Source organism: Dermacentor albipictus, chromosome 1, assembly GCF_038994185.2.
Source record: "Dermacentor albipictus isolate Rhodes 1998 colony chromosome 1, USDA_Dalb.pri_finalv2, whole genome shotgun sequence".
Lineage (NCBI taxonomy): Eukaryota > Metazoa > Arthropoda > Arachnida > Ixodida > Ixodidae > Dermacentor > Dermacentor albipictus.
This window is the reverse complement of record NC_091821.1, coordinates 313,489,374-313,516,097: the sequence shown is the minus strand read 5'-3', so window position 1 is coordinate 313,516,097 and position 26,724 is coordinate 313,489,374. Positions and strand designations below refer to the sequence as shown.

General features: G+C 43.5%; 2 protein-coding genes across 3 annotated transcripts in view; one reads left to right on the top strand and one right to left on the bottom strand.

The window, feature by feature from the left end:
• Lipt2 (Lipoyl(octanoyl) transferase 2) lies at nt 1-1,486 on the bottom strand. Its single transcript, XM_065434011.2, has 2 exons — nt 931-1,486; nt 1-247 (listed from the first exon to the last, which is right to left on the bottom strand). The coding sequence occupies exons 1-2, from the start codon at nt 1,394-1,396 to the stop codon at nt 21-23; spliced, it is 693 nt and encodes a 230-aa protein (XP_065290083.1). The 5' UTR covers nt 1,397-1,486; the 3' UTR covers nt 1-20.
• Nucleotides 1,487-2,769: 1,283 nt separating this feature from the next.
• LOC135904760 (protein ECT2-like) overlaps nt 2,770-26,724 on the top strand; it is a 106,871-nt gene continuing 82,916 nt past the window's right edge. For both annotated transcript variants that reach the window (XM_065435743.2, XM_065435733.2), the window contains exons 1-7: nt 2,770-3,024; nt 3,225-3,342; nt 3,428-3,516; nt 6,532-6,699; nt 12,379-12,468; nt 17,038-17,148; nt 26,301-26,402. In XM_065435743.2, coding sequence (XP_065291815.2) covers nt 3,282-3,342; nt 3,428-3,516; nt 6,532-6,699; nt 12,379-12,468; nt 17,038-17,148; nt 26,301-26,402 — 621 coding nt within the window. In that variant the 5' untranslated portion in view covers nt 2,770-3,024; nt 3,225-3,281. The remainder of the gene's footprint in view (nt 3,025-3,224; nt 3,343-3,427; nt 3,517-6,531; nt 6,700-12,378; nt 12,469-17,037; nt 17,149-26,300; nt 26,403-26,724) is intronic.

The following is a 26,724-nucleotide window of genomic DNA, read 5'->3' as shown; positions in this document are numbered from 1 at the left end:
TTGTAAGGGAAAATAAGTCTTTAACCATTTATTTCTCCAATAGCAGTGCATTTAAATTGCTGCTCGAAGGCAGCCACAAGAACGGGATAGGCCTCGTTGATCGTGACAAGTCGCCCAAGTTCCCGACTCAGCGATGTCACTCCCTTGTCTGCAATGCCACAAGGCACAATGTGATCGAACCAGCTAAGGTCTGTGTTGCAGTTGATTGCAATGCCATGTGTTGTGATGTATCTGCTGCCATGGACACCTGAAAGGAACATTGAGAAAGGTATCCTAAGAGCACTGTGCATGCAAGCTGGCACATTTTAAGTACAGTAGAAAGAGCAGGTATATTATTATTTCAGGTGCTCCGGCCTCATTCTAAGCAGCAGCATATGCTAGTTTCGCACTTAAAAGCTTGGTTGCATGGTGCAATGTCACAGGCCTCGGTCCTATTGGTGGTATTGCTTGTTCATGCAGGCTAATTTAACACCTAGGCTCTTTGTACGGCCCGAATTTCGTGTTTGCTCTCAAATGTATGTTTTTAGTAGTCTATGGTGATTCGCTCCACATAAAAGGCGCCTTCTTTTTGTCAGGTATTCAACTTGAGAACCGGTGATCGTGCCCGCTAGTCACGAATCACAGTAGGCAGAGCACAAGCTGTTTTCGCAGCAATATGGCTTCTCCACTTTGCATAGCGGCACATTTCATCTCATTTGTCTCGTGAACGGCTGCAGATGCCGACTAGAAAAAATCTGGCCCGACACTCAGCTATTTTAGAACAGGCTGTCATTTGATAGGTACACAGGGCATATGTGAACCATTTTCTAGGTCAACTTAATACCTCCCTAATCAATCATTTTCTCTCTCGCAACGCTAAAGAGTACAACGGCGGCCAGGACGTGAAGTTCTGTTGTATTTTGCAAAACTACTCTAATAAAATTGATTTACCTATAGCAGCAATTTTATTGTCTCCGATCCAAACGCCCGTGTTCTCTGTCGTCTTTGCATCAAGCTGGAAACGCGCACAGAAGTTGATTATCATCCTTTCAAGGCTGTGAACGTACGAGCGCATGCTCTTGTCGTTGAAGAACGAGCCGAGGTATAGCACAGGATAGGCAACAAGCTGACCTGGCCCGTGAAACGTCACTAGACCGCCACGATTTGTTCGTACAAAGTCGGCTTGTAATTTTTTTAGCCTTTCTTCAACTTCAGTCGAGTACTGCTTTGATCGGATTCCCACGGTGTACACTGGGTCGTGCTCGACAACGAGAACTGTGTTTCTCGTCGCCGTGCCGTGACGATTGCTGGCAACTTCTTCCAGTAACGTACGCGCCACTTCGCACTGTATCTGATAAGCTTGTGTGAAGGCCATGCGGCCAAGGTTTTTAAACTTGACTAAAGGCAGCGAACCCATAATTTGGTTCGAGGTTGCCGCAACATTAATTCAATGCCTCCTTGGCCTCCTTTACCTGATGCCCGCCGCGTCACTCGCTTTCCCATTGTAGCGACGGTTCCCTTAGTTCAGCATAAATTCCGTGTGGCGGCGCTCGTTGCCTTTTCAACTTCCGACGGCGGTCGAATGCTTCTGCCGGCGCGTTCGTAGCGCTGATATGCGCGAGCGTCTGTTCGCGAGCGTTCTCACTGGCCTCCGAGACAGCGGCAGATGCCATGTTAATCTCAAAGGCTGCAGCATGTGATCTAAGTTGCAGGCGTTCGCCATGAGAGGCGCTCGTTGCCTTTTCGCGGAGACGAGAAAAGAGATGGCACGGAACCGAGTCACCGAGTTTACCGGACAACGCGGTAGGTATCTATATTTAAAGTAAAGGTTCAGTCATACTCTATGGGTTCGGTTCAGTAAAGCGGAAAGTTGGGCTAGCTTGAGTGATCATCATACCATAGAGTTTCCTACAAAAATTACAAGAAACTCTATGCATCATACCTTGCTGGCGAAGCAGCGCACTGACACGGACACAGTGAAAATACACAAGAACACACGTTTCAGACACCCTGGCAGCGAGTGTCGTCTTTTCTTGTGTGTCTTCACTGTGTCCGTGTCAGTGCGCTGCTTCACCAGCAAGGTCTAGTAAAGGAGGCATTGGTTAACTCCATAGAATGAAAGTTAGCCATGAGCATAGAGTTTCTCACTACATTACACTATGGCCATGAGGTTAGCTCCATAGAGTTTCTCATTATAACTCTATGGTTAGCTCTCCTCTTGACCAGGCTTGTGGATTTTGGACGGTAGTGAAGTCGGTGGGGCCCACGTGGGGCCATAGAGTTTCCTACAAAATTTTTGTAGGAAACTCTATGGATGTGACCAAAGGCTGTGTCGTTGGCTGTGTCCATAGGAAACTCTATGGCTGTGTCTTTGCATAGAATAAAGAACCAACTTTGGTAGTGTGCACGGTAATGCATGGTAGCGATGACGTAAATCGCTTTTTGGTGCATACCAACGTTTTAGAAAGATCTAAAAACGTTGGTGCATACTGAGAGCTGCGAGCAGAAGCAATGCCTCCTTTGGCAGAAGGATAGCCTTTGAGACTAATTTCTGCAATTTAAGTTTTGTTATTTACATATAGGTGGCATACTCTTAATTTCTAAAATGAAAATCTTAAAGGCTAAGCTAAATGGGTAGGTTAAGTGCAGCGGAAGCAATCTTGGGGAGCCGAAAAAAACAATTATAGGCAGTGATAGATGTCGGGCTTTGGACGCCACCTATGCCCACGGTACTAGATTACCAGATTACCTAATCTAGTAACGTTGATCTATGCCTTTCTGTCGCTGATCAGAAATCCGCAAAGTGTTTAGTGCTTCAGGTTCAGGTTACTTCCACTACCAGTGTGTACGCAGCTAGTGATTTTGCCATATTCTCCTACACGCTGCCAGGAGCAACGTTTATAAAACGTTGGCCCGGAGTGCATATGAAGCAACGCCTGGCAAAGCCAAAGTCCGGCAGAGGACGCATAGGTCGCATTTAACTCCATTTAATTGTACCCCTGCCGCCGCGTTTGAACGGATCCAGCAATAGTTCTGAGAAGTCGGGTGAGTAAATAAATTTAATTTGACATACAGTTGAATAAGTTTCTGTTTCTGCTTTAGCTGATAGCATCTTGCTAAACTACGTGTTCAAAAACGCGGCTGCAGCTATGCTTGATACTAGCTTTTCCCTGTTTGGGATCCATTTTAGCAACGCATAAACTGATCTTTTTGGTTGTTTGATTGCTTGTTTTTGCACTTTCCAGTGTACAAGCGATGTTTTAGGCCTGCCTAACGGCGAAAAAAACCTTTTGGCTGCCACAATGGCCAACGAAAGCTCTATTGTGGGCGGCTCCTTTTCGTCGAACGGGTTCAATGCCAACGGTGAGCCCCGAAACAGTGGCGGTGCGACAACTGTTCCGCACTTCGGTCCTCGCCTCTCATTCTCTGCCATTTCCGTTCATTTCAGACACCCTGAGCTGTCGAGGATACACCAAACAGAGGATATGTCTTGTGGGTTCTCTCAAGGATAATGAGAAAGTCGTGCAAGCCGCGAAGGTAATTTAGATTTCGAGTATCATTTCTATCAGTGTCGTGTGCTAGTGCTCACGCTGCTAAACAGGATTTTAATAAACTCATTCAACGACGTCACGTAATCTCTGCTTCTGCTAATTATGGAAAACTGTACAGGCTGTTTCCAGTGGCTACTGACCGGCTGCCACAGAACTCTTGAATCCAGAACTTGTTGGCATATTACGCCGCGCGAAAGATCTCGTAGCCGCTGCTGTCAGTCGCTCCGCCGCCGACAGAAGGCCAGCGGTTCTATTAGGCGACATATTTTTGCAGATTAATGCCACTTGTTTCTTGAATTTTATCCGTCTACACTTTTCATAAACAGGAGCTTCTCTACCAGCCATCAAGTGAGACCACTAACGAACAAATGTTGTGGAACAGTTGGCGACGAAAGTTGCCAATATTTTTTATATTATCCAATAAATCACATCAAACCACTGACGCTTAGTATTACTATCTACTTATGCGAGACATTTTAATGCGAAGTATCCTTGTTAAGTCTTGACCAATAGTATCTGCCGAGTATCTTATCTTTCTCGCGTGCTGATCCCAGAGACAGTGCACTCTAACACAGCATCTCCATCTAGGCACGTACACAGGATTTTTTTTCGGGAGTGGGGGGACCAACCCAAGGTAATTTTTCTATTCAAATAGGGGGGGGGGGGGGAGGTACTTTTACTAGTACAAATGTGAAGAATGCCCACCATTTTTCATAAAGATGCATAAACCCGCAAAAGAGAAATGAAATAACAGGTATCTCACAGGTATGCCGGTGAGGAAGACCTCTCCTTTACTTGGGAAACAAAGAACCACATCAAATGGACTCGCTCATGAAAGATGCACAGGAAGAACCTTGCCAAGAACAAGTTAACAAGCGAAAGTGCAAAATAAAGATTTCTAGCAACATTTCTTTAAATTAGCTTTGGAAGAATTTTAGAGAAATATATATTTGCAGAAAAATCGCAGTTGTTTTTGATCCCTCGTTTACTGCTCTACCAAGTGCCAAAACCGACTCGTGTTGTTATTTGGAAAGTTGCATAACGATGTGTGGTCACCAGTCCCGTACAACCACGTATAGAGCGCAGGATGCTGCAGTTCTAGATGTACTGCACCCACCGCTGAAGGTTCGAAAAACACCCACATTAGCGCAGCAGAGAAGTGGCTACGTCGGCCAGCTCGATTGATAACTGTAGCAAAACACGTGGAATTATTCTCCACTTCCGGCAGCATTTCCTCTACTTCCTTTTTAAATAAAAAGATGTTGATCTGTAAACATTTTCACAAACAATTTTCGCTTTTCCTGCCTGTTTGGCTATTGCCTTTGTTCTCTCCCTTATTAGATCACTTAATAATAACCCGTCTCCAACAGTGACCTAGGTCTACATTTCACCAAGGAGTGCACAGTTGCACACAGTTGTCAAACACTCAGATAGTGCTCAATGTGAACTTCAGACCTGGTAGAGTGCCAATAAAACAATGAGCAATCATTTATCGCTTGACACATACACTTTCGTATTCAAGGCATAGCACACGTGGGTTCTTCAACAAGTGCGCATAAATGTCGGCAATGATGCACCATAACTGGGAATGGGGGACATGTGTGTTAAAGAACAGACTGGTGGGCTAGTTGGTATTGCATTAATATCGGCCTAGTTCCCAAAACTGCCACCATGTCGGGGCAGCTGCACACCGCACCATAACTGAATAGCGAACAGAAGAAATCCACACAAGAAGAATCCACTGAACAGAAGAATGGAGAACGAAAAAATCTGCCACAGGGAATTGAACAAAATATTCGAAAGTGTTAGCTAAAACACCCTGTATATGAGTGTGTGAATGGGTGCATGAGTGCCCCCCCCCCCCCCCTCCGATACTGAAGGAAGACATGAAGCTAAGGTTGGCAGGTGTGTAATGGTTTAGAATTTATAATGCCAGTACCTGGGACTGAATGCACATTCTTTGTGCACATAACTTTCCGAACAAATGTCTTTGGGTCCCATGTGGGTTCCTTAGTCATTATTCTTTACACCTTGACCGGGTCAGTGACTGCAATATTTTTTTCTTTGAAATTTGACCAGATAAGCCTTCATCAACCTATTGACTAGACTGAGATTTTTCTTTTAATCTAATCAGCAAAAATGTTTGATGTGAAAGAGTCAAATGGCTCATTGAGTGAAAAAGCCGTCATCCGACGCTTGTAGCAGTGAAATCGCACCTAAACTCCCATTGGCTGCGACGCCATCGGAGCAGAGCAGGTGGAAGAGAACACCTGCTGCCACAGTAGCATGTCAGGTGTTGTGTGAAAAGACAGGGCTTTGCCTTGTCAATGGCATGCGGCGTTGGCACTGCAGGCTGCTGCTGCTTGCTGGCTCGGGCAACAGTTACCGCTATGGTACATTACTTGCAGTGGAAAACTCAAAGGACCACTCGGCGGCATTCAATTGGGCATTAACACTTTCACATTCACAACTCCTAAGAAGTGCTTTAGGTGTCTGAGTTTTCTTTAACTGCATTCTAACATGTAGAGAATTGTTTTACAACCTGTTTCTTCCTTTGTTGTCATCGACTCATTGCCAATAAAATGCTTCCTGCTGAATTTTTCCGGGTTGTGGATGCTACCGCACGGTAATAATTCAGTAGATTATTGTGGCAGTAGGGATGTCTAGTGTGGAAGTGCTTGCAGGTTTGTTCCAATGGCTAAATAACTTTTATGGTGAACAGCAGAGCCATTGTTCTTCACAGTAGACGAGGCCTGATATGCCTTTCTTGTCTTTATTATATTGATAAGAGCAACATTTTTTTTTTCATTGCAGCTGTACTAAGTATGTTAAGTTACAATGGAGAAGAGTGCTATAGCTGCATCCTTTAATTCATCCATGTGTTTGTCCTTCCCAGTTCTTTCACCTTGTGGATTCTATGTGATGCTTAGTAACAAAATATTGTGTCAAATGGCATGGAGCACAGTCTCCTCTGTATCACACTATGTTGCTGTGTGTGCAGTGCCAGGGTCTGCCGGTGGTGCATAGCGAGTCGGGAGCAGAATACGCTGGTGATCGGGGCACAGTCTTTGTTGTCGAGCGCTTCGAGGGGCCCCTGTTTGAGCAGTTGAAGCAGCGCTCCCTGGTGCTTAGCTCTCTCCTTATTGTCCAGTGTGCTGAAAGAAGCATGGTAAGTGTGTTGCCGGCTGAATGTTTTATTTTAACATGCATCTGGGTTTATTCTTCCCCACAAGTTACTGGTGTGATTCTGCAGTCGTGTGATGGTTTTGTTCCTGGTCATGTTTATGCCTGTTTTTTTAATGGGGAAATTTTATTTCTTTGTATCTTTCACATATCCTCACTTTGTGGCTATGAGATTTAAGTGCATATCTGTTAATGGAAGCATAAACCACACCTAAGCAAAGTCGTAACGTGGTGCCATTTATACGGTGGTACTCTACTGTTAGCCCCCACCTCCTCTTTCCCTCTGCATCAGTCAAATTTGGGTGTCTTCTAAAACGCATTAAGACATTGTAAACACATTGGGCTTGTATTTAAAGGGGCCCTGAAATGCTTTTTGTACATAATAATAGAACGTTGATCTGTACAAGAGGCTCCTGTGAACATGTGTGCAAAGTATTATTGTACTAGATGCAGCAGGGAATTTATAATCTTGTGTCAAAAACAGCGAAAAATCACTTACTCTTGCTTTTGCAATGTCGTCATGCAGCATCATCACTAAAGCCAACTTTTCATATGATAGCCCAGCTTCATCATTCTACCCTGGTGAGGAGAGCTGCTACTTAGTTTGTCTTTGCAAGCTTGAGCAGTGACAATTATGAATGCTTGAACCTTCGGTGTGGTATTTATTGTGTGTGGCTGGAGATTCTATATCCAACACTTGGGCTTGGAATTTGGGAAATGACCATTGTTCCAGCATGAGAGCTTTTTGTAATGAAACTGACAGGAAAATTACAAATTGTGTGTGACACTGTAATGCAGCTGTGTTCAGTTTGTGCAAATCTCTGTCAAGGCTTTCTGGAAGCTTGGCTTCAAAGTATGTAAAAATGCTGGAAAAAATTAAGGGAAAGAAGGTCAGTGCAAAAGAAACTCTGATCAATAAGTGGCCAGCACAATGGTGTGTTGAAATTGCCTGCTTACTTTCTGAAACTTTGTGAAATATTTGGTTTACGCTATGACATCTTTAGCTTTTAGCTGAGGAGCATGTCCTTAGACTTATGACTACAAGATAGAAAACATGTCTAGGCATACATAACTGCTTCAATGTACTACTTGCTTATGCTTAAGTATTTGTTGCTTACTAGGAGTAATAATCATGTTTATCTCCTGCTATTTACTATAGGTGGTAGTGAACAGGGTGCTTCTATTGGGAAACATCAATATTGCAGAATGTACACAAGATCAAGCAGCCCAGGTCCCAGCTTTACTTGTTATTGTCATTGTGTTATTGATATTGCTAGTAGGTTCATGAAAGATATGGTTACAGTAGTTATTGTGGGTCACTCGGGCCTCATACTTTTTTCAAGTGCAGTGCTTCCTGCTGGTCTGCTGGTCTGCTGGTCTGCTGGTAGTTTTGGCAAAGTCATTGGTCTTATGTTTTCCATTTCCGCCATCAATGATGATGGCAGCGTCACAGCTTCAGTCTTTTTTATGAACATGCTGTAGAACTTTGGCCATCAGTTGGATTAATCTGCTGGCTCAACCATGCTGTGCCTGTAGCACACCACGCTTGTTCTTTTAAAAAGAAGCGTTCTTTGCCTCTTCATTGACTTTTTCACTGCTTTTGGCTGCTGCTGTTGCTGTCTGGCACACCACATCGGGGGGTTGTTCAGAGCATGTGCGTACATGGCAGGAACGCGGCAGAGAAGAAAGGTGACATGAGAACTTGTTTGGACCTTTCAACCGCATCATCGCAATACCGTCTAGACAGCTGCAATTATCTGTGAGCCCCCCGCAAAAGCATTGTAGAAGTTGAAGCACTTACCTTTGTACTAACACGCAGCATTCTAGAGGGGGAAGAACAGGGTTAACCGAGAGGCCCGATTTTTTATTAGTCATATCATATGTTTGTTGGCTTCTTATAACATTCCAGAGGGTCTGAGATAGATAGAATGGTGGAGAGGGGTAGAGAGAAAAGGCAGAGGGTGGATATAACCGATTGAGCCGATGCACTCGCGAAACGAGGGAATAACAGCCTTGCCACTCTTCACTCGTGGCAGCTCGCATACATAGGGATACAATAAGAGAGGGAAAGGCGACATAAGAAAGCAAGGAATCGCTACTACTAGACACGGCAGCAGTCACGGACAAACTTTTCAAATTCAAGGAACAGCGCTGTATGTTTCTGCTATTACTGGAAAATAAATATCATGCACGGACAACTGACGGCGGGTGTGCTGACTCAAAGTCGCATTAACGCACCACATCATCTAGACAATACTACATGAAAGCGGCCGCTCATAAATCAACACTTTTGTACCCGCCACAGTAGCTTTGGCTCTATGGCTTTGCTCGAGGTATCATCTCTACTACGGCAGCTGCATTTTGACCGAGAAAAATGCAAAAATGCTCATGTACTTCGATTTAGGTGCATGTTAAAGAATCCCAAGTGGTCAAAATTAATCCCGAGTCCGCCACTATGGTGTGCCTCGTAATCTGATAATGGTTTGGCCACATACAACCTCATTATTCAAATAAAGTTTAACACTTCTAACATGATATAATGTGCCCTGTGAGGCAATGACAATGCTAACCTTCTTGGAGGTTATGAACAGTGGCGCACAACAACGCCTCAAATAGACCGGTCTCGCTGATTGTTCTGTGTACTGCACAGACAAAAAGCAGTGGTACAGGCAAGGCAATGTTTAACATCAACTTGCCACTCTAGTATTGCATTAAACACTGAATAACTTAAACATTTGCCACAAAAATCACCATCAATTATCATCAGTCAACACAAAAAGCACAGAAAGCCTTGCTTACATTAATTCCCACAGTGCTTTGGAGCCACATAATTTTTTTCTTTAGGATTCCACTTTAGTCATTGGTATTGGTTTAAGTCTTAAGCATGAGATACTATGTGTGCTCAGTTCAATTTTTCCATAGCTTTTCTCTAAATGTTTTTTTAGGCTTGTAGCAACATGTATGTCCCAGCCTATAGCAGCTGTTAATGAAGCCACAGAGCCTGGAAACGATGACAGTGAATTCAGAAAGTGCTGGTAGAAGAAAATAAACATTGAGTGATGTTGCAGGTCTGCTCTGCTGCATGTACAAGAGCAGCATTAGGATCTGGTGTTTGTGACTTCATGCTTTATTGATCAAACGAGTTTGCTTAGAAGAACCAAGAAGCACGGTAACAATAAAATTCAAACAGCGCTAAATGACAGGACCAGAATGAGGAGGAGACAAACATGGCGCTGAACTTGCAACTGATTTATTTGAAGTAAGAAGTCGTCATTTATACGTACACAACTGGCCACGCATGCGCTTGGTCATACATTGATGATCAGATACATAGTCCGGACAGCCAATATTCGCACGCGTTGTGCCTGCCTTGCAATCTACCCTTTATGCAGCCCTTTATGCAGTCTACTTTATTAATTTACGTAGTCCTATTAATCTAGCAGTCCTTTATTAATCTACCCTTTATGCAATCGATTTCTGGTGGATTACTTGTGTGATAGCCGTTTGCGCGTCGTACAATCTGACAAAGAAGGTCACCTTGTTGTACTTTCTGAGGAACAGTTTTCAAACAAGGCGCTTGAGGCAATAGGCAAACATTTTAAAGTGACTAGTAAGAAACCGGTAAAGAATAAGAAGGAAGACGTTTCATTATTGAAAGGCATGGGGCTTCTAAGTTTGGCAAATAAAGTTAAGGATGCAGAGCGCTCTTTGCTTGAAATTTTCTTCACGGCAAAAACGCATAAGCCCAGCATTCCTTTTCGAGCATAGTCTCTGAACGCCAAACTTGGCAATTAGTGGTATCATCTTACCTCAATAAGCATTTGTCAGCACTTTCCGTGACTGACCCGTTTGTTGTGCCTAACTTGGAGGCAGTTGTAAAGTTTCTCTTGAAGGAGAACCTGGCTTCGTGCTTTGGGTTTAGCATAGACGTGGTCGATTTATTCTATTCTCCTCCCCATAATCAACTTCTGCAATGTGTTCAGAATTGCATCTCAGACCAAAATGATGAGTGCGCATTCCAAAATAATTGTGGCATTTCGAGTGGGTCTTTCATGGAACTTTTATCCTCTTATTTAGAGAATACCTATGTAATGTGGGAAGATAAAGTATTCAAGCAAAAGTCGGGGGTGTGTATCGGTGCCAAAGTTGCCCCAATACTTAGTAACATTTTTCTAAGTTATGTTGACAGGAAAGTAGAGAATGACTTAAATGGAAGGTTTATTTGAATTTTTCGATACGTGGACGACTTCCTAACCATAGTTAAGTCTAAGGGTGCTGAATGTGTGCCTGACTTACTCGATGTTTTTTTTAAGCATGGGTCTGGACTGAGCTTCACACATGAGATCCCACAGAGCAACGTCCTGCAGTTCTTAGATCTGAGTTTGACCTTTTTGTCGAACCATGTATGCTGGCGATACGCTCCCAGGAGTGAAAAACCTCTTATAAACTACGCGTCTTGTCACTCTAAACTTGTGAAATTCGGAATTGTAACAGGACGTATTGGTATGGCTGTCAAAAAATCGTGTACTCATCAAATGTCCAGTAGCCTGATGGTCCAAGCCCAGAGATGCCGAGAGGCCGGTTTTCCAGATTCTGTAATTGTGGCTGGTGCTAATAAGATTATAAAAACGCTGAAATGTTCGGAACAGCCCAAAGAAAATGTTGCGGGGAAAAAAGTTGTCATGCCTTATGAGCACGCATTGTCACATCGTTTTAAGAGAGTAGGGGCCAAGTATGGTGTGAGGGTCGTTTTTTCTGCTCCGATAAAGCTGGGTAAATTAGGGGCAGCAGTTCAGAGGAAACAGGACGGCGTTAAATGGAATGCTGCATGCAAGGTAAATCATGTCAATAAGTACATCAGTTGCAAGAAGGGCGCTGTCTGCCAAATTCCTTTATCTTGTGGCCAAACTTACATAGGCCAGACAGGCCGTTGCATCAGTATTAGACTAATGGAGCATGCCAATTCATTAGACAAAAAAGACATTAACCTGGCAAAGCATTGCAGTTTTTGTAAATGCGTACCTTTCTTTGACGATACACAATTGTTATTTTTTCATAGTGACAAGACTACCAGAGAAGTCGCTGAAGCATTTCATATCATCAGAAAATCTAATAGTTGCATTAGCAAAACATCTTTAATCTTGTCAGCGAAAGAAATGGCATTGCTGCATAAAGGGTAGATTGCAAGGCAGGTGCAATGCGTGCGAATGTTGGCTGCCCAGAGTTTGTACCTGATCATCGATGTATGACCGGGCGCATGCGTGCCCAGTTGTGTACGTATAAATGTTGACTTCTTACTTCGAATAAATCGAATTGTAAGTTCAGCGCCGTGTTTGTCTCCTCCTCATTCTGGTCCTGTCGTTTAGCGCTGTTTGAATTTTGTTACCATGCAACACCAACTCGCCCAATCCGCTGCCCTTCTGCAGTCCAAGAAGCACTTCTGGGCTACATCAATGCTCATGTTGGCATTATAGTTGTATTTGTGTTGCACCCATGGATCAACTATATAATATGCAAGTGAGCTGTCATGCTTGGAATTTACTTTTGAGCAGCTAGAATATTTAACAACAGCACTTCACACATGATGGACATATTTTGAATTGCTGTCACGGTTCCATGCATTGTGTGCTTTCTCACCAGCTGTGCATACTCTGCTGTCATGCAGCCTTTTCCTGACAAAGGCCGGCCGATCTACAACCTTTCCATGGATGGCTTGGTCATCGTCTTTACTGGCTTCAAGTCCCGGACTGAACTGGTGCGTGCCCTAGGGAAATTTTCGTTCTTCGAAAACTGTAAAGCAGCATGTTTTATTTTAGCAGCATCACATTTTAAGTATACAGTGCACTTCTGTTAATTTGTCTACAGTTAATTTGATCTAAACTGAATGTCTCAGCCAGTGCATATACATTTCTATGAGCCAAGACATTTGTTATTTTTATCTTGATGTTGTTCCTCTCTGAATAATTTGAACTTGACTTGTCAGTACTCATGTCCATGATCCCAACAGCGACCCCAATGGCTGCAGTGCCTTGGTGTCACTAGCGAACAGTGAATGCATACAAGGATTATTAGCTCCCCATGAAATCAGTGATTTTTTGGCCTACCCTGAGCAGAGTTTCAAAACTTGAAAGTTCGAAAAGAATAGGAGCATGACGTTTACAAACTAACAGCTCTGCATCAAGAACAGATATCGCGGTTCTGTCAACAGCATCTATTATAGCAGTCAAAGCGGACAAATTTGGTATGTCAATTTGTATTTTACGTGAATTGGTTACATTTTGTACAAGGGTTCTGCAAAAGCCGTATTTCCACAATACTAAGTTTTTTAGATTCATGTGTAACATATCAATTTTCTCCGCTGCAGATGTCCTATTATATGAAATTCACAGTATTGTGATATCACTTTTCATTGTTGAGTTAGAGTTTTAAACTTGATAGTTTCGTTTTCTGAAAATTTGTGATTTTGGACAACTTTTAATAAAAAATTGACAACCTAAATAAAAAATTCAAAAGCAGCAGTCACTAGAACTCCCCCCCCCCCCCCAAATTTTTCTTTTAAATGCAACAAACTTCGTCAAATTTGGTGCAGTGGTTGCTAAGAGAAAAGAATTACCCTTCTACATGTATTTAGATAGGAGCACCCGAGCTAAAGCTTCCTCTTAAGGAGAATGCCGAGCTGCAACGTAAGCCCCCCCCCCCCCAAACGAAATTTCTGGCTACGCCACTGGCGGAAGCATGCCGTATTAGGATAGTAGTGAAGACAAGTGCCGCAGTTTCCGCAGCATGCCAGCCATGGATTTCTATGTCACTGGCAGCCAAGCGTGCCCATCTCTGTTTCTGTCCCCTCAGGGTGGTCATGGCTACGTCAGGTTTTACAGTCCTGCACAGAAAACATTTTTCTCCATTGACGTGGCATAGCATGCAGTATAGGCACATGGCATAGCGTGCAGTATAGTTGTGTCCTATCTGGAGTGGGAAGTGATTAACAACCCTTATGGAAGAGTCTGCTTTCCTGTTGTTTAAACCTTACGAAACAGGCAGAATACTCTACACACGTTCCTCGATTGAAAGTCTGTTCCGCCGACTGGATGACATTTCGTGAGCTAACACACCTACCCTGAAATGATATCCGTGCACTTAGCCTGGAGGATGCAGTAGCATACATAACAGCTTTTATTATAGCTGCTGCAACAGTACGTATTCTCAAACAAATGGGTTGCCTTCGAAATGACATGTTTTATGGTGGAATGAGGAGTGTTGGGAAGCCCAGAAAAAGCAAAACAAGGCTTGGAATCTTCTTCATAACTCACCAACCACAGACAACCTAGTTAACTTCAAGGCGATTAAGTCACAAGGTAGAAGAATACGCTGCTGTGCTAAACAGGAAGGTTGAGGATCAATTCTATACAGACGAGCGAAAAGCCTGGAACAGGGTGAACAAAATAAAAGGCCGTGAAACTCATCCTTTACCTTTAGTAAATACACAAGGAGACACTCTTGAGGACCAGGCAGATTGTCCAGGAGCACATTTTGAGTACACCTCATTACAGATATATTCCCAAAATACCAGCGACAAGCAGAGCAGCTTCCTCGGGTTCGGAAAGACACATCCAATGAAGTATACTATTGTCAATTTAGAATGGCTGAGTTCAAGGCCTCACTGAATTGTTGCAACAAGTCTGCTCCACGAAGTGACAGAATAATGTATGAGATGATCAGACACTTACACCCCGAAACCCCAAAAGCACTACTGTCATTCTTCAACTCCATGTTCTCTACCGGCTACGTTCCGCTCGCCTGGAAAGAACCCATCGTAATTCCTATTCTCAAAGAGGGCAAGGACCCTTCCTCACCCAGCAGTTATAGGCCTATAGCTCTGACCAATTGTGTATGCAAACTATTTGATAAAATGATTAAACGGCGCCTCATCTATTCTCTTGAGAGCAGCAAGGCACTCGATCCCTTACTGTGCGGTTTCAGGGAAGGTAGATCCACAACAGATCACCTTGTCCACATCGATACAAATATCCGTGATGCCTTTGTCCACAAACAGTTTTTCTTGTCAGTATATTTAGATGTGGAGAAGACGTACTACACAACCTGGCGCTTTGGAATTCTCCATGATCTGTCTGAAATAGGAGTTCAAGGCAACTTGCTGAACATGATTCAGTTACCTCTCCTATCGTACGTTCCATAAGAGTTGGTAATGTTCTGTCTCATCCTTTTACGCAGGAGGCTGGTGTACCACAAGGTGGTGTGCTGAGCTGCACTCTCGTTATTGTCAAAATGTACTCGATCCAGGCTGTCATACCACATACTATGTTTTATTCTGTATATATGGATGACATCCAGATGGGTTGCAAATCATGTAATCTAAATATCTGCGAGTGACAAGTACAGCTTTGCTTAAATTGTCTAAGTGGGCAGACGAAAACAGTTAAACTAAACCCTCAAAAAAGTATGTGCGTCCTGTTACTGGCAGACCCCATAATATATCTCAATGGAGAAGGGCTATCTGTGAGCCATGAACACAAATTTTTATGGATCTTTTTAGACAGTAAGCTAACTTTTGTACCACATATGAAGTATCTTAAGGCAAATGACTTCAAGACTATGAATTAGCTGAAACTTGTCACGCTCATCTTGGGAAAGCGACAGGAGCTGCCTTATAAAGTTGTACAAAAGTCTCATATTAACACGTCTCAACTACGGAGCAATAGTCTATAATTCTGCTGGACTTAATGCTCTGAACATGCTAGATCCTATCCACCACTTAGGCCTCCATTTTGCTCCACGAACCTATGGGACTAGTCCTATGCAAAGCGTGTACGTCGAATCTAACAAATGGTCTCTGTACTACCAAAGGACATACTTAAGCTTTTCGTATGCCTTGAAGGTAAAATCAGCTGTGGATCATCCATGCCACTCGATTATTCAGGACTTGTCCACAACCAGGCTTTTCCGTAACCGCCTACCCATCCAGCCTTCTATGTCCCTCCGGTTGGAAGCACTGTCAGAAGAAACAGGTGTCCCTCTTTTAGAGAATGTCTAAGTGGCTCCTACTCGGTTTCCACCTCCTTGGGAGTGGCAGGCTATCCAGTGTGACATCACTTTCATAAAAATATCGAAACGAGCACCTGAGGCACATATATATTTGCATTTTCTTGAACATCAAGAGTATTCCTGTGCTGAATTTTACACAGATGCTTAGAAGTCTCCTGCTGGTGTTGCTTACGCAGCTCTCAGATCCTCATTTTCAAGATCTGGGGCACTAAATCCATGCACCATTATGCACCGGAAGCATACGCTATACTCTCGGCTATTCAACACACAAGTCTCACAAATGTTACTAAGACTATTGTCTTCACAGACTCGTTAAGTGTCGTGAAAGCCTTAATTAGTCTACGAAAGCATAAGAACTCTGTTTTGAATGAACTGTACAGCTTATTGTGCACCGCATATATATGCAACCTTGTGATTGTCTTATGCTGGGTACCTGGCTACAAAGGTATGAAAGGCAACATAGCTGCTGATGAAAACACTACGTCAGTGAGTTTTAGCAACACAGATCGAAATATCCCCATCCCTGCCACAGACCTAAAATCTTTTCTACGCCGTAAACTGAGGAACCACTGGCAAGGAGAGTGAGATACCCAAGCATTGAATAAGCGTCGCATGATAAAACCAAAACTAGGAAACTGGATAACCGGAAGAATGGCATGATATAAGGAAGTACTTCTTTGCTGATTAAAAGAATAGGACACAATTAAAGTGCTCACTCTTACCTCTTGACTGGGGGAGATTCTCTGACTTGTAGTAAGCGTGGCAATATTCTCACTGTCCTGCATGTTCTTATTCAATGTCCTGCAATAGAAGCAGAGAGTGAAAGGTATTTCCCTTCCGCATATCGCGAAAATGTACCTCTTCACCTGGCATTTTTTCTTAGCAATAAACCGCTCTCTAACCTGAAATTAGTCTTAGTGTTTTTAGCTGAAACAAAATCATTTGGCCAAGTAATTTTTAGCATACGATTAACAGCTCTTGTATTCAAGGGCTGTCTTGAAGCACTAGTGTGACTGTTTTGTTGCATCATCTTTTTAACGAAACCCAAGTGTCATTATTTTAGTACCTATGGGTTTTAGGGTCATTTACAGCAAGCTTTTAAGCCATTTTACAGCCATGTCACATCTACGATGAGGAATTCAGTACACCGTTAACATCACCATGTGCTATGGCGCCCTTTGGCCATAACTGGTCCTTGCGCCATAAAACACCTCACATCATCATCAGCAGCAGCATTGGTGTTTCGCTTGCCTTTGTGCAGTGTGAGCTGCTCCTGCTGTCGCACTACATGGGAGCCAGTGTGCGGGACAAGTTCTCCAGCAGGAATGTAACGCATTGTGTGGCTGATTCTGTGACCAGTGCCAAATACGAGGTATGTTGACTTTTTGCTGCTGAAATCATGGTTAAGTCATTGCAACAAAATGAGACAAATGGACAATGCTAGTTGTGCAGGCTTGTCAAAAAAATTTTGCTGTAACCTTTTTCTCCAGTTCTATTAATTTATCTGTTGCCGAGTTCATTGCACCATTTAATGATGTGCCATGCAGGCCAGTGACAAAAGGCAAGAAGGATGAAAATTACGTTTGTTACAAAGTACAGACCCTGCATTCCTTTCAGTTGCCTTCCACATCTGGTATCTATAAATTTGACATCAGCAGTAAATATTATAATAGTTTGGTATATCCCAAAAATCAAGTTGGACAAATGTGCATCACAGCTTTTGGTTCTTTAGAATCTTAAACTGTGTGATAGTCTATTGCAATGCAGCAAGTTATCAAGGCCAGTTCTCAGCTCTGTTCACTGGAAACTTGCTCAAAGTTGTGAGGACCCAGGTGCCTTGTTATGCTTGGCATATTCGCCTAAGAGAGGAGGCCGGGGTCATTGTGATATTGGGTCAAACGACATTCCACTGAGTCGATGAGGACACTGAGACTCTGACAAGTTCAGCAGTCTCTATTCTACCCAAGCGCCTGGCTTGTGACGGCACTCTGAAGCTATCTTTAGAGAGACGTGTTCAAGGCATGGGCTACTGGCCTACAAAGGGGTGCGTGCATATTCAGCAAACTGCTAAAGCCGAGCGCATCCAAGAGGCTGCTAATCACCAATGCCAAGTGTTGTGCTTTGTGCCAACCCATTAAGCCAGTCAAAAAGTGGTGGGGAATTTTTGGGGAGCAGCTTTTCTTCTGGCAGCTTGTGTTGTTCACTTCTCCCGGTCATTGCTGGACCAATGAGTATGGTGAATTCGCTTCCCCTTTCCATGATCATCTTAGGAGTGGCATGTGTGCCTGTTTTGAGCTTCTCCTCCTAGAAGGCAAAGTTTTGTGATGTCTACATGACCACTGGATTGGCCGATTTGGACATGAACTCTTCCTGGCGAGTAATCTAGTGAAGACAAAGGGTCGAGTCCTTGCTCATCAGTAATGATTATTAGAACTTGCTTATAATGAAGTCACATCTGACATGAAAGTACCTTCGTTATATCTAACGTTTGCTATGAGAATATAGACTGGTCTCTGTTAGTAGTAGGGTAATAGCAGAAAAGCAAAGTTCCAATCATGCCTGCATGAAAAAAACTCAGGCGTAATGTCTCGGTCATGTCAACAAAGGGGTCTTTTGCGTATATGCGTTTCTCTCTAACAAGGAGCATGCTTGCTAACATGCAGCTGTGCGATTGATCTGACCATGTAGGATTGCCATATTGGCTTGTTAACTGCAGTCCAATCAAGCTAAGCCATAGGCCAAAACACATGTGTCTCGAATAATTCATTTTAACATGGAAGCACATTTTTTTTCCCCCATACATTTCATGCTGCACTTAGCTAGCTAAGTACAGTTGCGTACTGATCTTTTGGATGCAGATCGGGCCGCACACGGACCCAACTCCGCTACGATGGCTGTCAGTCTAACCAGTGCATTTAATCTCTTGCCACCTTGTTTACAGCATCGCACGCATAGACCATGCTGAAGAAATTTTGCGAAGCACTGTGCAGCATTGAAAATTTCAGTTATTATACGTTGGTTCTATGGCAAGGTGATGGTGTCATGAGGAAGTCCTAAGCACACAGGCTCAAAAAATCTGGCAGCTGTAAAATCGGTCAGTGTTCTTATTTGACATAATTGATAACAGAAAACGTATTTTGAACCATTCGCAAACAAATTTGCTTCGCTATAACCAATGCTGTGTCGGATCCTGCATTTTTTCTTCAGCAGGAGAATGTGCCATAAAAATATAGCATGACCAATTAATTTTATAATTACTTTGATAAATATTCAATGTTCAGGTTATCAAGTATTCAATATGAGCGCCAAACCAAGATGAAATATATTTGATTCATTATTAGAAATTTTAGAATATTCGCACACCCGTAGAAAATGGCAAATATAGCTAGCATGCCAGAGGTACTTCCCTGTGCAAATTGTTCCAAACGCCCCCGAGGACGAGTCACATATCCGAGCACGTCACTGGAATGCAACCCAATTGCACTCCCTGTGATTGCCCTCCTGGGACCTTCACACCCCTGAGCTTTGAATGATTGAGTGCTTCCTCACTGGGTCTGATGCTCCACAGGCCCACTAACAACTTGGATGTGGGGCCTCTGCTCCCACAATATCTCACTTAGTGGACTACTGCCTGATTAGCCTCATGGAGTAGCCTATATTAGCCCAGGCAGGTTTAACCAGGTTACCCAATTAATCACGTGTACGCAGTCAGCCTTGTGAGAGCGTTTTTCTGTAAGCCTTAACTGTTGCAGTCTAGTGTATGTTGGGCTCTGCAAACTTAGTCCCAGGGTACTGTATGTTCAAGAAACACACCTCAAACACACATAAATTTTCTTCCACAATATACCATTTTTCGCAAAGACCGTGATAATGCAGTCGTGTTGTTTAGCGGCGTGGCTATTATAGTCGAGGGATGTGTACCCTGCCATGAAAAAAAGCTCCGCATGCCCCTAGAGGCCGTTGCTGTTCAAGCAATGTTGTTTAATAAGCTAGTTACTACCAGCTCTATATAAATCCCTCCCAACTATCAACTTCATAAAACCAAATTTCAAAATTATGTCGATGAACTCCCTGAGCCATATATCATAGTCGGATATCTAAATGCGCTTAACACTTTGGGGAGACTTCCATTGCGATGGAAGAGGGCAGTTAATAAAATACTTTCTGTATTCTTGATCTGGTGCATGCTTCCTCAATAAGAAGGAGCCGACGTACTATATATAGCATTGCACACAACACCTACTCCGCAATTGATTTAAAGGGACACTAACGGCAAGTACCAAGTCAACATGGACTGTTAAATACCATTCTGGAAACCTCGCAGTGCTTCTTTCGTGCCAGGAAAAGACAAAGTTTATGCGAGAATTGTATCGCAAGGGTCCAAATACCTTTTTCGAAATTCAAATCTGCCGCCCCCCAACCTGGGGAGTGGTGGCATATCAGACGCCATCACCACCCTTTGCATCCACCGGTGAAAACAGCCCCTGACAGATGGCGGCACCGAGCCAAGATGGAGCTGCGGATTTGCCGCTGCAGCTTCTTTTTAGTCAAGTGGCGCAGACCATTCGGGCATCCAGTGACATCTCATGGAAGTTGAATTCTCTGCTACTTGCAGTTTGTCTGAGTTCCGCGAGCCAGCAAAACCAGCGCAGCACTACGCGATCAGGAAAGTACTTCAGAAGAACTTCAGTTTGGTCTAGTTGGTGTTTACTGCATATCATATTCACCTCAAATAAAGACGGAGACAGCGGAAGAGAACACAATAACGACATGGGTGGTATTGACACGGGCACGGTCAATGACACGGGCGATATGGAAACGCGAAAGCATGGGCGGCGCAGAGTCGAGCAAAAACGAAACCTTTCGACCACCCGCGTCATCAACGGTAATTTCAGTGACTTCCTTTTTCTAAACATGGAATGGAACTGGACACGTAGTATTTTATTTCATCTAATAATACAATAAAAGGATGTTTTTTGCAAAGGGTAGTTGAGTACTAGTGACAGAATTTAACTGAGTGCTTTTGTCATCGGGCAAGTGCTTGAATGTCCCGGGGGAGTCTCTAATCATGTCCTGCATTTGCCTCGATTTCTTGATTATGAAAGCTCTGTTCGCAGTAATATTGATGCCTTAGAGATTCTCGAGTACTAATCTATCACTTCAGTTTGACTTACTATTTGCCTTTAGTGTCCCTTTAAGCATAGTATCCAGCACTCTCCTGCTGTACCTCGAGTGGAATGTTAAAAACCCTTATGGAAGCGACCACTTCTCGATAGTTCTAAGTCTCGCAACACAGAATGAATGCTCCCCACATCCTTCTCAATGGAAGGTTGACACGGCAAACTGGGAATTATTCTGAGAACGTACAAGTTTCGACATGGAGGACATTGTTGATCTTAATATAGAGAATGCCGTGGCTTACTTGACAGGTTTTATAATAGACGCTGCCACAAAATGCATCCAACAAGCGAATGGACTGTCTAATAAACGCTGCATCCCGTGGTGGAATGATGAATGTCAAAATGCATGGAAAGAACAAAACAACAAAGCTCGGGCACTGCTGTGTGACTGTCCAAGTGCCCGAAGACCTCATTAATTTTAAACAAGCAAAGTTGCAGGGCAGAAGAACGCATCGACGAGCTAAGAGAGATACTTGGGAGAGGTATATATCCAGTATTAATTCATACACTGATGAGAGAATGGTCTGGAGCCAGGTAAATAAATTAAAAGGCTGTACAGTCTCATCCTCTGCCCCTAGTAAATACCGAAGGAGATGGCCTGGAAAATTGGCTGGATTTTCTAGATGAGCACTTTGAACGAATCTCGACTACATGCTACACACACACTTTCCTGTGCTTCAAAGAAAATGCAGAGTGACAGCACCTTGGAATGCAATTGTGGAAGGAAAGCATAGAATCGCCTGTTCAGCTTAGCTGAACTTCAGGCATCTCTCAATTGTTGCAAAGACTCGGCGCCAGGTAGTGATCGCATGTTCATGAAACTATCAAGCACATACAGTCAGATACTCTAAATATACTTCTGTCTCTTTTCAATGCTATGTGGGCAGCTGGATACATTCCATCTGCTTGGAAAGAAGCTATTGTTATACCCATTCTTAAACAAGGGAAGGACCTGTCTCTAGCCAGCAGTTACAGGCCAGTAGCTCTAACAAGCTGTCTCTGCTAGGTATTTGAAAAACTGATAAACCAGCACCTAATATGTTTCTTGAAAAATAACAAAACACTAGACCCCTTCCAGTGTGGTTTCCGAGAAGGTAAGTCTACAACAAACCATTTCATTTGCATTGAGGCCAACGTCAGGGATACCTTTATACATAAGCAGTCCCTTCTTTCAGTGTTTCTCGACCTGGAGAAAGCATACAATACAGTGTAGCATTTCGGTATCCTTTGGAACCTTTCCGCAATGGGTGTCATGCCAGCATGCTGAACACAATCGAAAGTTATCTCTTTGAATGCAAGTGTCGTGTAAGAGAGGGAAACAGTTTGCCTAGAACATTCACCCAAGAGACCGGTGTGCCGCAGGGAGGCATGCTTAGTTGCACACTCTGTCTTAAAAATGAATTCACTTCATATTGGGGACGAGGACTTACGGAGTCGCCATCTCTCGGAAGCGCCTCCTTTGCGTAGTATGAGAGATCACGCGGCGCACTCCTCATAGGTTTGGCTTACGGCGCTCAATAAAAACACCACGCGGTAGCCCTCCTGTACATTTCTGTGAGTACTCTCAAAACGAGGGAACTTTATTACTGTAAAAATAACAATCTTCGGCAAACTGAAAGCACAGAATCGTTTACAGACGCCATCTATTTACCGAATACATACAGTGAAAGCCACTGCGCGCAGTTGCCATAATGAAGTCTCCCGAACCGGCTTGCGTGAAAGGTCGGCAATCGCTGAGTGCAAACTATGTGAAATATGTACCTATAGTGGGTGGTCTGTATAACCAAATGACGCATAACAGAACAAAGCCTCAATGCGTGCAGCGACTGCACGGGTTCGCGGCGACCGACTGTGTGTCTGCATGCAAGTCTGTGCACAATGTTTCGTTTTCACTGAGAGTGTTTTCACACCGTCCTGTAAGGTTTAGGCTGCAGAATATGAGCATTTGACAGTCCACAAGCAACCAATGTTGCATGGACGTTAAATTCCTTTTAACAAGGCAATTTGACACCTACGGCGACTGTGATGTGCCATCGTGATGATTCAATATTTCTTTTTCTTCTAAATTCTTGGACGTTTCAATATTACTTTTAAAGTTGCGTCGCACTGTATGCACTCAGCGGGCGATATCGCGCTGCTTCTTTTTGGTAATCCAATGCATTAATTCATAACACAAACATGACCATATGCCATGCCTTTGTTTAATGTGCTTCTTACCACTCCCTTTCCATTCCAGTAAACTTACCAGTGTCTAGCATCAACAAATTCATAGACCAAACTGTCGGGACATTAGCCGGGCAGCGAGCTCGGGCGAATGTCTCAGTGCGTGTTTTCTGCTACTTACTGAACATCACAGTCCCAGCTCCGTAGCAGAAATATTCCTTGCATCTGTGCTTGCTGCATACCCGAGTTATAGCCGATGGCTGTTTGCCGGTCCTAAGTTTCCCGAGCCAAGCTTCACACAGCTTCTTGTCCTGCAGCTATGTATGAATAAGGCTGACACCAGGCTTCGTTGTGTACTTCCGGCACTGCGGCACCGAGCAGTAGCCTACCATGCTGCATGCCTCCAAAGGCAGCCACTACCTATTATAGTGATTTCAAAAGTTGTCAAACAGGCTCCCAAGGTGGGAAAGCCTCACCACTTAATCAGAACCACAGCGCAGATGGGACTTTAAACTTTCGTTTTCAGCTTGCTTCGGCGCTTCCGAAGCAGCCGACGTGGCCGCTGTGTCCACAGGATCCCTCATGCCTTGTCACACCGACGGTGAGGCCAGCTTTTCCAGTGGTGGAGCTCGCCCCCAATAGTCATTCCACGCACCATGTTTTATTCTGTATATGTCGATGATGTCCAGAAAGGCTTTAAATAATGCGATATTGCTATCTGCGAATGCCAGGTCCAACTTGGTTTAAACAAATTATCTAGGTGGGCAGATGAAAGTGGGTTTAAACTGAATATGCAGAAAAGTAGTTGCATGCTCTTCTCCAATAAGAGAGACACAACACCAATCCATAGTATTTTTATCAGTGGAGATGAACTCACTGTCAGCAGCGAACATAAATTCTTAGCTATTACCTTCGATTTAAAGCTAACATTTATATCCCATATCAAGTATCTCAGGACGAAATGCATAAAAACAATGAAATTTTAAAGCTTCTGTCACACACCACATGGGGTAGCGACAGGAAGGGCCTATTGGACCTGTACAAAAGCCTTATATGTACGTACATGTTTAGACTATGGTGCCATGGTGTACCACTCTACCGCACCGTGCGTGTTGAAGAGGCTGGATCCATTTCACCATTTGGGTACTTGCCTGGCCTAATGTGCATTCAGGACAAGTTCTGTGCAAAGCCTCTACATGCGATCGGATGAGTGGTCACTTAACTTGCAGAGGTCATACTCCAGCTTTACGTATTGTCTGAAGGTACACGCAAACCCTGAACATCCGTATTATGCTATTATAAATGATATGACATTGACAACATTGTTTCACAACGAACCCACGGTAAAGGAGCCCATCTCAGTGCGTGTGAGGAAGCTCTGTGATGAAATGGGTGTCCCACTTTTAGAACCTCGTCTAAAGGCCCCAGCAAAGCTGTTACCCCCATGGCTATGGCAGCTTAGTAAATGTGATACGTTGTTTGTTCATGTTACAAAGCAAGTTTCAAAGGAACACATTCGAATGCGCTTTCTTGAACACCAGTTAAGGTACTTATGCCCGGAATATTATACTGACACTTCAAAGTCTTATGCTGGCATGTCTTTTGCAGCGTTTGGTCCATAATTCTCAGAATCTGATGTTTTGCACCCTGAAACAAGTATCCTTTTCTCTGAGGCATACACAGTAGTGTTGGCTGTTAAGTGTATCAGGAAAACTAACCTATCTAGTGCCATCATATTCACTGACTCTTTGAGTGTAGTAAGGTCTTTAATGTCATTCTGCAAAAACAAAAATCCTGTACTCAGCGAGCTTTATTCAATTTTGTGCACTGCGTACATGTCAAACCAGCTTGTTGTGATCTTTTGGGTGCCCGGCCACCGAGGCATCAAAGGGAACGTGCTGGCAGACCCAATGGCTACATCTGTTATAGCAAAAGAGAGCTACACTTTCAGCCCTGTCTCTGTGACAGACTTGAAGCCTTTTCTCCACAGAAAAATTAGGACATACTGGCAACCAATTTGGGACACTGAAACATCGAATAGCTTCATTTAATTAAGCCTCAGTTGGGTAATTGGCAACCGACATTGCAAATACAGCGAACTGAAGTAATTATTTGTCGACTTAGGATAGCCCATACCTACGGGACCCGCTCTTAATTGCTGTCTGGAAGTGACCTTCCCTTCTGCGCTAAATGTGGAGAGATGTTGACCATCCTACGTGTCCTGGTGGAGTGCCGTGAATCAGAAGCTGTAAGAAAAAAAACACTTTCCTCTAGCTTACAAACAGAATATTCCTCTTCATCCAGCAATGTTTCCTTCACGTGGACTCATTTTTTAGCAGTGAAACACTTTTAAAATATTTAAATGATGTTCATTCATTACAAGTTCTACACCCGATGTATTTGTAGCATGACCTCTTACAGAGGCTACAGCTGCGATAGTAGCACCAAGGCCTTGCATACAAGGTTTCTGATGAGGCAGCAGTGCCACTGGCACTTACATATCTTAAATGACCATTCTTTCAAAACATTTCTTTGACGTTCACTGAACACTTTAAAGCCATTGTCATAATTTTCACACATTTGTTTTACACACCGTACAGTGGCTCTATCTTTAAGTCCACATACAGGCATATTCCATGAATACTTTCCATGTCATTGTCCCATTAAATACTCATACTCACTTGCATGGCACTCTCTGGCCAAACCTGGCCCTTGTGCCATTAAACATCATATATTATCATCATGTAGTGTATCTTGGGTTAATAAATCCACACTTGTTAGTTATCTGATTCTATCGCTGCCTCTGTGCTACGGTGATGTGTCAATGAACCCAACTTTAGTGTCCTCTGTGCGCTTCAGTATAGAGGAATCTTTTGCCCTTTACTGACATTCATTTGCTAGGTTAACTTTGTGCAAGCCTGTCTCCATGCAGTATGCAGAGGTTGCAAGCCTCAGCAGCTGGCAAAGAAGTACAAGAAGGTATTAGTTTTGTAAATGCTAACCATTCCAAATTTCAACCTTTCCAGTTCTGCCAACAATTTGTGTGTTTGTGTTGTGGTACATTAGAGAGAGTAAAAAATAAACATACAGTACAAAATAAAAATCATGGGAGGGAAAAAAAATGCCACACTAGTAGCAGCCTCTCCTAAGTACCCTGATTCTGATGCTTTTGCTTCTGCAGCTGTGTGATGCTCTGGATATTCCTATCATGAAGAAGGAGTGGTTGCTTGAAGCATGGGCCCATCGAGATGAAAAGGACTTCTCGGTTACATCAGAGTCCATGGTAAGTGCATTGGCAACCAACAACGAAAATACAGCGAACTGAAGTAATTCTTTGTCGACTTAGGATAGCCAAGGGACCCGCTCTTAATTGCTGTCTGGTGGTGACCTTCCCATCTGCGCTAAATGTGGAGAGATGTTGACCATCCTACGTGTCGGCAGCAAGCATCCCAGAGGCTGCTTGCTGCTGATCTCCTATGTCTTAAAGAATTCAGTGTGCCAAGGCACAAAAAAAATTAGGGGATATTCAAAATTTCGAGAGCCATCTGTCGACTTGCCGCAAAGTGCCCCGCGAGAGTGAGCCATTTTGTTTTGCCATGCCATCT